Below are 14,525 nucleotides of genomic sequence, written 5' to 3'. Positions count from 1 at the left end.
GTCCATCCCAGGGATCCAGGGGCAGCCACAGCTGCTCTGGGAATTCCATTCCAACCCCTCCCAGGGAACAATTCCTGCCCAATCTCCCATCCAGCCCTGCCCAAAGCCATTCCCTGTGTCCTGTCCCTCCATCCCTTGTCCCCAGTCCCTCTCCAGCTCTCCTGGAGCCCCTTTAAGCCCTGAAAGGGGCTCTGAGCTCTCCCTCTGAGTTCAGCCTTCTCTTCCCCAGGCTGAAATTTAGCAATGAATTTCCTTTCCAAGTATTCACTGCCTGTTTCCAAATTTAAGGATTCAAGTCTGGCTCCAAGGAAGGCCCAGCATCAATGGGAAGAGTCCAGGAATGAGTCTCACCTCCCTGCTGAAGGCTGCCAAGAATCTTCTCACCCAGCAAGTGAATAAGTCTGGTCACAACCTGGGAGAAAAAAGGAAAAAAAATAAAAATTAACATTCAGGCAGAATGTACTGAAAGTAGAGCATCCACATGGAGAGTTCCAAACTTTTTTAAGATGTTCCCTGAAGTTGAGCCACACAGAGTCAAGGGTTTGCAGCTGTGGCTTCTTTCCTGGCTGTAATGTGTGGTGACTGATCATTTGTCTTGGTTTCTCCTACCTCGTTTTACTTTAATTTGGAAAAACAAGAAAACAAAACAAGCCCAGAACAGGCAGGATTTAACTTGCTTCGGGAAAACAAAAAGAAAAAAAACCTGATTCTTTAGGGGAACATGTCAAATTGCATTTTCAGCTCTCCTCATTTCTCTCTGCAGTGCACCTGCCCCTCTAAGTGCACTCACTGCTCAGTGGGTGCTGAAGGCTCAAAAAGGTTCAAATCTCTATTCAAACAGATCCTTCCCCAATCCTGGTGAATGGATTTAAAATATTTGGAAAAAAAAAAAAAAAAAAAAAAAAAAAAAAAGTGGGGGGATAAATAGATCCCCTGAATGCCTGCAGAATCAAAACAAACTACCTAAGAAATTGTTTTTCCCCTCAAACCATGTAATTAATGTTTGAAGGCACAGATGTGCTCCCAGCTGTTTTTTCCAGCAGGACTCACATCAATATAAACTGATATTCCAATAGCCAAATGTATCTCCAAACTGACAAGCCTCTCTCCAACATGACCAATCAATAATTCCTGACAAGTGGGGGAGCACAAGACTAATCCTTGCAATATCAAAAAGTGACAGATGTGGAAAATGCAGCTTTTATTCTGAAAGCTCTACAGATGTTTTACCAAAGAAAGAAAAGAGTTATTTAAATGCATGAAGGATTAATAGAACAATCATTAAATATTCCCCCTCTCAGACAAATAATTCAAGGTCAAAACAGCTCAGGAGGACATAAAAAAAACCCCCAAAACTGCTACAACAAAAGTTTTTTAAGGTTAACAAGCAAAACAAGCAGCAGGCAGATTACCTGGGATCCCAGATAAACACACTGTTCCCACAGGAACAGGCACTTCAGGATGTATTTTTCAAATAAAGGGCCATGTAGTCATCAAGACAGGTCAGGATGCCCACCTGAGTAATTTATACATCCTGCCTTAAAAATGAAATCTGAAGCAGCAAATTCTCCTGCACTGTGTGAAATGCTGTGCATGAAGCACTGATGTGTTTTAAGTCCTTTATGGAAAAAGAGCAAACAGGAGGCTTCTCACATTTGTAGTGGAGCACAGAAAAAGAATTAGCAAGGTTATTTCAGGGATTTTACAGCATGGTTTGGGGTGGAAAAGATCTTTAAAGCTCATTTAGTCCAAACCCTGCAGAGAGCAGGGACATCTTCCACTATCCCAGGCTGCTCCAAGCCCTGTCCAGCCTGGCCTTGGACACTTCCAGGGATCCAGGGGCTTCTCTGGGCACCCTGGGCCAGTTCTGCTCCACTGCAAGTTCCTGAAGATGCCACATCATCATCATCATCACCTCCTCAGTGACCAGGATAAAGCCCCTGAAGTGGCTCCTCCTTGCCCCAGGAGCAGGCACAGTGTCCATGCCCAGTGCCATTGATGTGGGGAGGACAGCAGGAAAGTTCCCATCCTCCTGCCTTGTCCTGGAATCTCAGACATGACCTAAAATGCTTCCCTTTGTCCAAAAAAACAACAGGATCTGATCATCACCCAACCACACTGTTGCCACTTCAACACCACCAAGTTCCAAGGATCTGGGATTCCCCAAAGGTGCCGCATTTGGCTACAGAAAACTACCCCAACCATGGGGAGAATTCAGGAAAACAGGGGATTCTTAACAAAAATAGGGGATTCTTAACAAAAATAGGGGATTCTTAACAAAAATAGAGCCTGATGGCCCTTGCTAAAGGAAATAATCTGCCCCCAGCTCACAGGCTTCACCCAAACCTGCAGCACCACAGCAGGACTTTCCTTCAGCAGTTTTGGGAGGTGCTGGTGAACATTTTACACTTCTAAAGCACTTAAGCATCAGAATTTTAATTACTTACTAAAACCATCTCCTGTATTTATAACTTTTTCTGCTTTACAGGCAGCTAAGGAGAGCTCCAGCTAAGTTACAAAATATGTCCAAGGTTAATGATGGGACTAAGAATAGAACCCATTGGTCTCATTTTCCAGTTGGCTGCTCCTATTACCGGGAAATATTATTTGTCTTGTTTGCTGGAGCAAACCTTACAGCCTTGGTATGTATAGATAGGGAAAATTATTTCCCTGGTGACTTTGTACAACAAGCAAAGCTGCTCCCCAGAACGGGATGAGTCACTCTGTCGCAGTCATGGCAACGTCCAAGGAACATCAATTTGGGATCCGAGCTCAGAACTGAAATTTTCGCAGAGTTTTTCTACATCCTTTCACAAAAAAAAAAAAAAAAAGGCAATTTTTCCTTCAAAAGGGTCTCGTCCACCTTTCTGAGGGAGATGTCAATACAAATCACATCCCTCCATCGACAGCAGAGCTGACCTGATGGACCCTCGGTGTGCAGGGCAGCAGGAGCAGCTCTCCCCAAATCCAGGGCAGCTGGAGAGAACTGAAAACCAACAGGAAAAATTCATCCTTCAGCTTTCCAAGCCCCTTTTATTCTCCCTCCCACGCAGCAGCAGGGCACGGGAAGGAGCAGCACAGCTCAGTGCAGCCCAAAAGACAACAAGGAAGGGAAGGGAGGACAGGGATGGCTTGGGCAGGGAGGATGAGGAACAAGCAGGAATCAGCCCTTGGGCTAAGAGCAGAATGACAGGGATTGAAGGGAAATAACCATTCCTGGTGTGTCTGGAGGGGATGGAGGCAGAAGGGCAGGTACAGGGTGGGAACCTCAGTGCAGAATCTGGGCTGTGACTCAGCAGTCCCTTATCCCTCTCCTGTTCTGCTGCACTTTGTAGGAAATTCAAGGTGGGGCTCAGTCTCTTCTCCCAGATAAGAACTGACAGGACATGAGGGAACAGCCCCAAGCTCTGCCAGGGGGAGTTTAGTTGGATATTAGGAAAATCTTCACTGCAAGGCAGTTCAAGCACTGGCACAGGAGTGGAGTCACCATCCCTGGAAGTGTTTGAAAAACGTGTGGATGTGGCACTTGGGGACATGGGTTAGTGGTGATCATGGTGGTACTGAGGGAATGGCTGGACTTGATGATCTTGGGGGATTTTTTCAACCTTAATAATTCAAGGAAAGCTCTGGGAATTGGCAGTGAGGGTTTGGGCAGAGGGTTTGGACTGACCTGGAGAACACAAGTTTCCCTCCCCTGGGGGTGCAGCCCCACACTCCTGAGCCTGGGCACTGCTTTTCCCAAAGCCTCCTGCCCCCCCTTCCCATGGGAACACCAATCTTTCCCAACCACAGTGCCAGAACAGCCCTGAAACACTTCCCAGACATCTGCACAAGCAAAACTCTCTCCTTTCCAGGGTGTCACCATCACCCAGGGCTAGACAGCCCTCCCAGTCTGCAGCATCTGCTGTGCTCACCCCTACAGCACATCCTGGATTTTTACAGCCTCTTCTACACCCAGCAAACCCCCCTCCTGCTGGCACAGGACCAGGACATTTTCAATTTAAAGCTGGAAGAAAAATCTGCAGGAAGGCAGCGAGTCGGAGCCCAGACAGATCAAACAACACCAGGAGGTTCCTAAATTAGGGGAGGATCATTAATTGCCTGTAAAGCCAATGAAGCTTTTTGGACCCCTCGTGCTGGGGATGGAGCTGAGCTTGGTTTTAGTTGGTGAGGGAGTTAAATTAATCCTTGCTCATGATCAGGAAGAGCAGTGGCAGCGAGTGCAGCCAGCTCTGTTAATCACAGTTAATCACAGCAAGGAGCAGCAGAGCCAAGGATTGGACACTTGGCTGCCAGGACAGGTCTGCTCAGAGCTCCCCAAAGTGCCAGGGAACAGCTTCACACCCCCTGTCCCCTGCCCAGGCTGGGAGGTGACTCAGGAAAGTCACAGAGCACCTACACAGGCACTTCATGGAGTAAATCTGGAGCTGTGGGGTCTGCCCAGGTCAGGGAGCTGACTGAGTTCACCATCAAAAATATCCCCAAAGCACACAAAACCCCACTCTCCTGAGCTTATGCAAGAGTTTTCAGGCCAGAAGACAAAATCTGACCTTATAGGTCTAAAAAACTGAGTCAATCTCCATTTCAAAAGCTGCTTGGGGCTGCAGGTGCATCAGTGCTGTTCTCCCAAAGCCCCAAACCCCTCCAGCTCCCACAGACACCCCTGCAGGTGTCACCTCCTAACCCTGGCCCAGAGCAGCATGTTCAGGTGAAATATTTTACAAGGGAAATTACTATTTCTCCTTTTCAAAGGAACTCCCCAGGACATTTTTGTGCAGGGCAAAACAGGACAAAGTGGTTCTGAAATGGTGTTGGAGAGCACAATTCCCTCAGCACAATTCCACCTCTCTGACCCATTTTACCACTCACCACCTCATCTACCTACAAACATCTCATGTTCCTGGCTGGTTTTTGGATCAACTCCATCGCAGTGAGAGCCACAGAGATCTCTCCTGTCTGCTGTGACACTCTGTTCCTGCACCTGCTACAGAAAAGCTTCTGGGAAATTGTTTGCTGTGTTGGGTGCTCTAAGGTGGATGTGTAGAGTTTATTGACTGGCTTAAGTAGATGGCTGTAAGCTTTCAGCATTAGCCTATTGGCTAAAAAACTTTTTAAAAGCCTTGTGACAAAGAGAACTTTGACTTCTGTTGTTATAGAGTGAGTTTTACCATCTTTTATGTCTCCACCTTCACTGATAATGGAATAAAAACTCACGGAACATTTCTCAATTGCCCTGTTCTGTTATTGCATCTTAGATCCAACAGAAAACCATTAATTTTCCCTGTGCTTATTCCACAGATCTGCAGCCTCTGCATTTGTGGCAGGGCAAGTCCTAAACACCACATCCCAAGGGGCTGCATTTCCTCACTTTAGGATGATGAATTCCTGTTTCAAAAGCAGGATGTGGCCAGGCAGGATCTCAGAGCTGAGTGCTCCATCCATCCTGGGTGTGAGGTGTTAGCACAGCACCACTTGCTCCACAGCCACTGTAATTCCCACACCAAGAGGTTCCAGTCACTCTGCAGTGCTGCATTTCCTGTAATCCCTTTAAATATTTCAAACTATTACCTATCCCCAGCTAATCTTCCAATGCTGGGCTCTGCTTAAAGCTTTTGTTCCTATTCAGCTGTGAAACTCAAGAGCTGATTTACAAAAAGCTGTTTGGAAAGTGATTTTCGTGAGAATTCAGTTGGGAAATATTTTCCTATGGACACTTATTTCAATCTGTGAATACCATGCATTGCCTGGTAAATTGAATTATCTGCTGATAGCAACTAATGCAGACAAAGCTTGTCCCGTCATAGGTAACTTTGATTTAGAGAAAACTATACATGAAGGAGGACAACAAGAAATGTGAAGACAGACTATTTATAAGGGACCTGGAGGGACAGGACACAGGGAATGGCTTCCCAGTGCCACAGGGCAGGGCTGGATGGGAGATTGGGCAGGAATTGTTCCCTGGGAGGGTGTTGAGGCCCTGGCACAGGGTGCCCAGAGCAGCTGTGGCTGCCCCTGGATCCCTGGCAGTACCCAAGGCCAGGCTGGACATTGGGGCTTGGAGTCCAATGACATTGGAGACATTGGTGTCCCTCATTTTAAGCTAAACCTCTCCTAAACAGGTCATTGGTCACCAGATAGAAATGTAATACGTTAAATAACAAACTACTGGTGCCTTCACAGCAAGGGACTGCAGAGCTTCATATCCAGGTGTGATTTAGTTAGAAGTCCTCTAAAAAGTCCTCTAAAAGTCCTCTTTTTGTGCCACACAGGGACCCTGTGGATGAGCTGCCTTGAAAAACAGGCCTGCCAAGGGTTTTCTGTTCTACAAATTAAGAAAAATTGTAGTAAAATAGTGCAAACAGCCATTTTACCCACACAAACCCACAGAACATCTTCTGGGGAGCTCTTTCCAAGAGTTGAGATTATTCTTGACTAGCTTTTTAATTTTTTTTCTAAGGGACAAGGGAGGAGGAGAGATAAATCAGATCCTCAGCTTGAATAAAACCAGGGTGTTACTGAAGCTTCACGTGGCCCCAGATCAGATAAACACTTGTCCTGGAATCAGGGAGCTTAGCAAGGGGTCTCCAATTGAAACTTCTGACGTTTGATCAGCGTGATCAGCGCTGTGACAAAGCAAATCCTCAACGCTTCCCCACAACAATCCTGGCACCTTTTCAATGCTGCTGAAGCCCAGAGAGGAGCTGAAGCTTTATCCTGGGGCTGTTTGAACTTCTAACGCTCGGGGATCAATCATGTCTTTAAGAAAAAAATGTCATTCTGGCATTGGTGCTGATTAAATCCCCCCCTCCTGCCAGGGACCACAGTGTGTTCCCACTGAATTCCTGCTCTCCTTTTCACATCCACATCCTCTGACAGTTGAGGAGCATGAACTGGAATGGACTAGGAGGACAGATAGAGAAAAATCCAGAAGCAGAGGCTCTCCTGAGCTATTCCCCAGTGCCACATCAAGCTCCAGCCATGACGCACAACCTGCCCCTTTCCTTTGGGCAGCAGTTTGAAGAGGGTTCACTCTGTAAAGGCAGATAACCCTGGGGAAGGCTCCAGCCACTTCACAAAACCTCTGCTTCAAATACTCATATAAAGGCAGGCAGCAGAACTCCACTTGGAGATGGATGACAGGTTCTGAATATAAACCCCAAGGGCAGACTCGCAGAATTAAAAGAAAGAGGCAGAAAACCTCTTTTTATTTCCCAGCACGCGTTTCCAGCACGCCAAAGGTTGTCTCACAGTTCAGCCCCCACAGCTCCCAAGCAGATTCTCAGCACCATTTCCATCAGCAACCAGCAGGCCTAAATTTCAAGGCAGAATTCTAAAAACTAACTCAGCTCAGGAGAGGCAAAGCTAATCTAGGAAATGTGATCCCAGCTCTGCAGCGACGTTGGAACATCTCTGTGATCTGCTCACAGATTTCTGTGCTCTCGCTGCTGCCTCGACGCTGCTTTGCTGTGCCAGGAATCGTGAGCTGGTTCCCTGTCCTACTTTCCAGAACTGAAGGCAGGGATGAAAATAGAAAGAATCAATTCCTTTCCACTCCTGCAAGGCTGGAGAGCTTTGAACAGCACCAGGAATGAGCACAGAGGCTGTCAGGGAGCAAAGGCTGTGGCTGGCAGAGAGCCCTGAGGGCTGTGCTGGAGAGCTGGGGGCACCAGGGTGGACAAAACCATTGTTTGGCACCATGGACCACTTTCCATTGGGAATGTCACATCCAGAGTGGATCAAGGTTGAGATGCTTTCCTGAGAAGCCAGATGATGTAAGGTTGACTTGTGCAGACTGAGCAGGATCTAGAAATCAACATCTGGACACATAACGTGAAGTTTTGGCTGTTATTTATCACTAAGGTCAGGCTCCCCATACTCTGTTTCAGCCCTTGGAATAACCTGAGCTATGGTGGGTCAATTGGAAGGTCCCAGCAGATCAGCTCCTGTCTGTCCCAGGACACAAAACAGAAGGCAGTCCTATGGACCTCCCTCAGGGATCAGCCATTCCACTTCTCCAGATTGTGCACTGCAGCTCAAGGAACTGGAATTACTGCCCGGACTGACAGAGCACGATTTCCCTCATCTCACACAGTTCTCACTGGCAGGCACCACCCACGTCCTACAATTTTCTTACGCACCAGGTAATGTTTTCTTACAATGCATTCCAGAGTTGGAACCCTTCCTGGATCACCTACAAACACAGCACGGCTGGGGAAGAGTCTGCAGGATGGAGTCCTCCCACTGGCTCCTAAAATAAAGGGCTTTTCACCCTTCAGAGGAACTGTCTGGAGCCTCCTCATGAGGGGGCAGCTCCAAAATCTGCTCCCTGTGACAGTGACAGGATACTGGAGCTGTGTCAGGCTCAGGCTGCAGAGCAGGGAAAGGTTCTACCCCCAGATTGTTCAGGCACTGCCCAGGCTCCCCAGGGAATGGGCACAGAGCTCCAGGAGCCTTTGGACAGCCCTGCCAGGGGTGCCCAGGGGGGGATTGTTGGGGATCTGGGCAGGCACAGGAGTGTCACTGGATGATCCTGGTGGGTCCCTCCAGCTCAGGATATTCTGTGGTTCTGTGAAGCTCAAGGGTAACAAACTGAGATGGAAAGCCAAGCTCAGGAACTGTCCAGTTTTTGGCTGTCAACACACACACTATTCAGGCTCTGCAGAAGTAGCCAAGATAAACACCAAAAAAATCCTTCAAGTTCTCCCTTGAACTAAGAAAGGATTTTACCTGATTCAGGGGGGTCCAGCACCACTGTTTGATGATTATTCACCAAGTGAGGCTCATGCCAACTTACCCTCCCCAGGAGTGCAGGAGGATGGGGCTGACAGAGGCAGAGCTGCTTCCTGCCCTGTGTTTTTCTCCTTTGCAGAGGGAAATCCTCCACCACTCTGCTGAATCACCAGCCAGCTCTCTTGCTACCCAGTCAATTATTTCAGAACTATTGCACCTGCTATCCCTTCATTACTTTATTACTTCTGCTTGAATGGGGAAAACAACATCATAAACCCTGTGTATAAATCACTCTCCTAGAATAACAGCCAAGAAAACAGGACACAGAGAATTCATTTGGTCCATCCCTCTGCTAAGCATTACTCCACTGATCCTTTTAGAAGAGGTTATAAAAACAAGTAACCATCTTTTAGTCTTCCTGGAGCGTGGAATGAGCTTTTTTTCCTCACTGCAACTGCTGCCATTTCAGCTCAGTCCCAGTTGCTCTGTTCCAGTATGGTGAGCAGCATCTGCCCTTTCTAGCACAAGACAACTTTATACATCTGAAAATAGCTACCATGTCTTCTCTTAACCTTCTACAGGCTTTTTTTCTCTTTATAGGTCAGTATTTCTAACCAGCACTCAGATGCCTCCTTGTCCTCTAGACTCTCTTCCTTTGCTTTCCCTCTGCCTTCAGATGTGCTGCCACAGGCTGGTGCTGAAGCTTTTCCAACATCAAGGAGAATGTCAGGATTTCTTCACTCCAAAAAGAATTCTCTTGGAATAGTTTAGGGGCTTTTTGCAACTGTGTGACACTGTCCAGGCCTGGGCAGCTTTTGATCTTCTAATGCCTGGATTCTTTTTCTGATAAAGTGAACCAGCCCCTGTCCTCTGCATGACATTTATCAGCTTCCAGCTCAAGCACTTCTCTCCAGTAAAATCCTTTCAAGTTTCCTTTGGCTGTTCAAGTTGTCTCCAAAATTTCTACTTTATAGTTTTGCTCCATCACTTCAATTCTCTCTCAACTTCTGTCCTTCCTCTCTTACCTGCAATCCAAAGCAGCCTGGGCAGCAGGGGAGGGAATTGTGCCCCTGTGCCCCTGTGCTCAGCTCAGAGCCCACCTGCAGAGCTGCCCCAGCCCTGGGCCCAGCACAGGAGGGACCTGGAGCTGCTGGAGAGACCCAGAGGAGGCCCCAGAGGGATCAGAGGGATGGAGCAGCTCTGCTGGGAGAGCTGGGAGTGTTCACCTGGAAGAGTTTTGGGGTGAGCTCAGCGTGGATTTCCAGGGCTTAAAGGAGCTCCAGGAGAGCTGGAGAGGGACTGGGGACAAGGGATGGAGGGACAGGACACAGGGAATGGCTTTGGGCAGGGCTGGATGGGATTTTGGGCAGGAATTGTTCCCTGGCAGGCTGGGCAGGCCCTGGCACAGGGTGCCCAGAGCAGCTGTGGCTGCCCCTGGATCCCTGGGATGGACACTGGGGCTTGGAGCAGCCTGGGACAGTGGGGGGTGACCCTGGGACAGTGGGAGGTGACCCTGGGACAGTGGGAGGTGACCCTGCCCATGGCACTGATGGGATTTAAAGTTCCTTCCAACCCAATTCCATGATGGATCTAACAGACAAAAAAAGAGAACACACAAAGGACTCTGAAATCATATTAAAATATTTTACCTTAAGTTTTTAAGAGAATCTGAAGGCATTAATTGCATAAAATCACCTACACAGAGCCTTTCTTATGTTCCTCTTTTCTATTTCTAGTGGGGTTCTAAAACAATCTCATAGGGAAAAAAAAAATGCAAGTTCTCACTTTTTTTTATACCAGTTTAACATCCACTTAGAATTTGGAGACCTCAAACAGCAGCACGAATGTGTCTTTCTAACAACCTGTGTTGCAACACATTTCCTTAAAATATCTATTTTAGCATTTTGTTTCCTTGCAACTAATTAGCCAGACTGAAGGCAAGTCTAGAGAAAACAGATTCCACACTGAAAAAGGTCAGGAATTTGAGGCTGATGGGCTGTACTCTTTAGACACGGGAAGACATTTGAATTCTATTACAAATAAATGTTTTGAATTGTGCTATAAATGTAACAGTCAGGCTCAATTTTAACTGCAAAAGCAAAGAGATTCACAGCTCCACAGAGATCACTGTTCAGGGGAAAACAGCTCTGCCAGCTGGCAGAAAGGGGAGAGAGAGAGAAAAGAGACACTGAAATAAATTCCTGCCCCAGATAAAGAGGCAGAATTAGAAGGCAGCCTTAGTGCAGAGAAGTGTTCAAGGCATTGCTCAGGGTTTAGGGCAGGTTGGATGGGCTTGGAGCAAACAGCTGTAGGGGAAGATTCCTGCCTTAATTTAAGAATAAATTTTAAGGTCCCTTCTAACCCAAACCAGTCTGTGACACTGGAAATTTACAGTCTAGTGGTTATATTCAAAATTATCCACTGCACAAGCAGAAAGGTGGGTTTGAATTTCCCTGGGTTGTTCCCTCCCTCCTGGATCAGTTAAAAGGACAGTGATGGTTGACAACAACTCCAGAGTTTTGGGATATCCCCAGATTGTGGGGAGCTCTGCACTGAGCTCAGTTCATGAACCTGGGCAGTGATGGTTGACAACAACTCCAGAGTGGATGTCAGAGGTTTGGGATGTCCCCAGGTCATGGGGAGCTCTGAATTGAGCTCACAGCTCATGAACCTGGACAGGGATGGTTGACAACAACTCCAGTGGATGTCAGAGTGGGATATCCCAGATTGTGGGGAGCTCTGCACTGAGCTCACAGTTCATGAACCTGGGCAGGGAATCACATTAAATACAGAGCAATAAACTCACAGCTCTGCTCAAGGGAGCTCCAGGGACCAGAAGGGCCTTAATAATCCCCAACAGAAGTTCAGAAACACTTCAGCAAAAATAATCCTTACAGGGAAAGCAGGGAGATTATTTTTTCACTGACATAACTTCTGAACACTTATTGCCATAATTAAATTCTCCTGGCAATAACAAAGATAAAATTCCACAGTTTTGGTACTATGAAAATGCCTGAATGGAAACTTTATATTGCACAATTTAAAAAAAGTTATTATAGGTGCTGGGAAAGCAAGAGAATACAAATATTTAAATTAGGTTATTATTTTTGCAGGATTTTTTTAAAGAAATCTGGTTAAAAAAATAAAAAAGTCTAGGTCTTCAAGACAGCAAAATGAAAAAATTAGAAATAATTTGAAGTAACAGCATTAAAGAATTGCCTGTAAGCCAATGCAATGATTTAGTGCTTAGTATAATGTCCCTGATGCACTTAGGGACAGAAGAATTAAATTTCAAGTCCGTCAGTCTCCAAATTTGCAGGAGAGAGATATAATGTCAAGTGAATTAAAGAAGATGGATGAGCTGATGGATTCAAAAGGAGCAATTGGAGTCTTTGGGACACAGACAGATGGGGCAGCTCCAGAATGAGGATTGACAACCTATAATGGCAGGAAGAGGGAAACCAACGCCCAAATATCAAAGCTGTGGAAATAGAGGTCCAGAAAACCAAGAGTGGACTCTAAACCCCAGGAGGAGGAGGAATTAATAACATTTTTAAAGGGATTTTAGAAGCCAAACTTCCATTTCCCATCAGCAGCATTATAAGTGATTTCCACTTTGCTAACATCCTGCATTTAAGCAGAACTCCTCCCAGACACACAAAATCCTGCAATAAAAATCCTGCTACAATTGATTAGAGGATGAAAAGAGCAGAGCAAGGAAAAGTCTGGTCTGGATCCGCCGAGGCAGACGAGGAGCTCTCCACGTTTCCTCAGTGCGCATCAATCACACAGAAAACCCAAAGGATGTGATGCAAACAGAGGAGTCTGAGCCTCTCAGGCATCATTTGAGAGAGACAGGGAAATGTTTTTAACAGCCTTACCTGGGGGAATTTGCGTTTGATGGAGATGAGAGCCCCCTCCGGGAGCTTGGCCAGCTCCGAGTCGCGCACCGCGTGCACCGTGGTGGCCCTGGGCTGGTGGGTCAGCGCCTCCACCTGCAACCAACACCACAGGGACACACATCAGGGGCAAATCCCAGCCTGGAACAAACACCAAACAGCAGCAGGAAGAGGTTGAATCATTCCCAACAGAGCCCTGCCTGTCCCAGGCTCTGCTGCCACAACCATCTCTGCACCCCAAACCTTTCAGCAACACCTTCTGCATTTTCTCACAGAACCCACAGCCCCAGAGGGAAAGTTTTGTCTGAGATGCTTCCAACAGCTGCCAGAACAACCGAAATATTCTGGTTGGAGTGTTCAGCACCATGAAAACCCTGAGAGCTTTTCACCCCTCAGTGCTGATGGGGACAAATCCATCTAAGAGCCAAGAAAACCCTATTTCTCTACTGCTCCCTCCCCTTCCTCAATGCCACCCTGAAACACTTCCATTTTACCTCTGGAAGCTGAATGCCAACGACCTTGAAATAACTGAGACTTCCTAAAAATTAAAAAAAGGGGTGAGAACAGGCTGGGTGGGCTTTGAGCATCCTGGGGTGGTGAAAGGTGTCCCTGCCTGGGACAGGGAGTGGTAACTGCAGGTCTCTTCCAATCCAAACCAAACCTGGGATTCTTGGGGCGAATCAGCCACATTTGGGCCATAAAATGAGCATTATTTTAATATTTTACTTTTTCATTATTTTAATTTTTTTTTTTTTTACACATAGATGTTTGCCTGTGCTGTGTAAATAGGGATTCCTGAATGGTTCAGGCTGGAGCTCATCCTGTCCCACCTCACAGTTGTGTCCAGACTGATCAAACAAGGAAAATCTACACCAGAACACACCTCCCTGATCAGTCCCCAGTTATTTCACCTAGAAAACATCTATTTTATTGACAGCAGAAATAAAATAAAATAAAATAAAATAAAATAAAATAAAATAAAATAAAGGAGAAGATGGTGACACAAAGAGAGTTAATACAAATATTTATTTTTTTAATGGAAAGAATTCACCACCATATAAAACAACTTGGGGTAAAAGAAGGAAAATGCAGCTGCTGCTCCAATCTCCACCTGCCCCAGCCCTGGAATCACCAGATCTACAACCTTTAATTGCTCAGGACCAGCCTGGTGCTCCTTTTTGGGGAGTTCCAGCAGCAGAAAACGTTTTTATTTGGCTTAAAAATCCATAGATCAGCCATTTCCAAAGGAATGGTTGATGCTGTAGCAGCTCTAATTACTGAGGTTAAAACACAAACAGAAAAATCCCTCCCCAACTGCAATTTACTCACATTTCCAATCAAAGTGAACATGACTTTGCATTTTTAATTTTCCACTAGAAAAATAAATAAATAATGTATCAGCTTAGAGCTGTTTGAGTTGTTTAGAGGTTGAGGGGGTTGATAGTTTTATTTGTTTGATTGATTTCTTGGGCTGTTCTCCAGGATGTTTTTTTTTTTTTTTCAAAGCTTATGCTGACAGCAAATTCCAACAGAAGCAATTAATTCCTCAAATTAATTCTTCACAATTGTGAGCTCTGACACACAAAATAATAATAATAATAATAATAATAATAATAATAATAATAATAATAATAATAATAAAGTCTGCATGGAAAACTGCACAGGGAAATTTAAAGCACCTTCATTTTACAAGCCTCAGCCTTTGTTGTTTTTGGTTTTTTTTGCCCAGGTACCAGAGATGTTTTGTTTTGTCATCACATTTTAAACTAATTATATCGAAGGGGAAAAGAAAAAAAAAAATCATCTTTGTACATACATTTATGGAGAAATAAACCCCCTAAAGGCTCCCCAAAGGGTTGTATGAGATGGTTTCTTTTATCTCCCTCCCCTATTACC

The 14,525-nt window shown here is 45.9% G+C and overlaps 1 protein-coding gene across 2 annotated transcripts in view; it reads right to left on the bottom strand.

The window, feature by feature from the left end:
• Positions 1-14,525, bottom strand: part of PNPLA7 (patatin like domain 7, lysophospholipase) — a 120,858-nt gene that overhangs the window by 60,113 nt on the left and 46,220 nt on the right. For both annotated transcript variants that reach the window (XM_083876059.1, XM_083876058.1), the window contains exons 20-21: positions 12,612-12,725; positions 352-412 (exon numbers count right to left, since the gene is read on the bottom strand). In XM_083876059.1, coding sequence (XP_083732185.1) covers positions 352-412; positions 12,612-12,725 — 175 coding nt within the window. The remainder of the gene's footprint in view (positions 1-351; positions 413-12,611; positions 12,726-14,525) is intronic.

Source organism: Zosterops lateralis (genome assembly GCF_965231275.1).
Source record: "Zosterops lateralis genome assembly, chromosome: 20".
Classification (NCBI taxonomy): domain Eukaryota; kingdom Metazoa; phylum Chordata; class Aves; order Passeriformes; family Zosteropidae; genus Zosterops; species Zosterops lateralis.
Note: the sequence above shows the minus strand (reverse complement) of the source record. Positions and strands in the feature narration are given on the sequence as shown.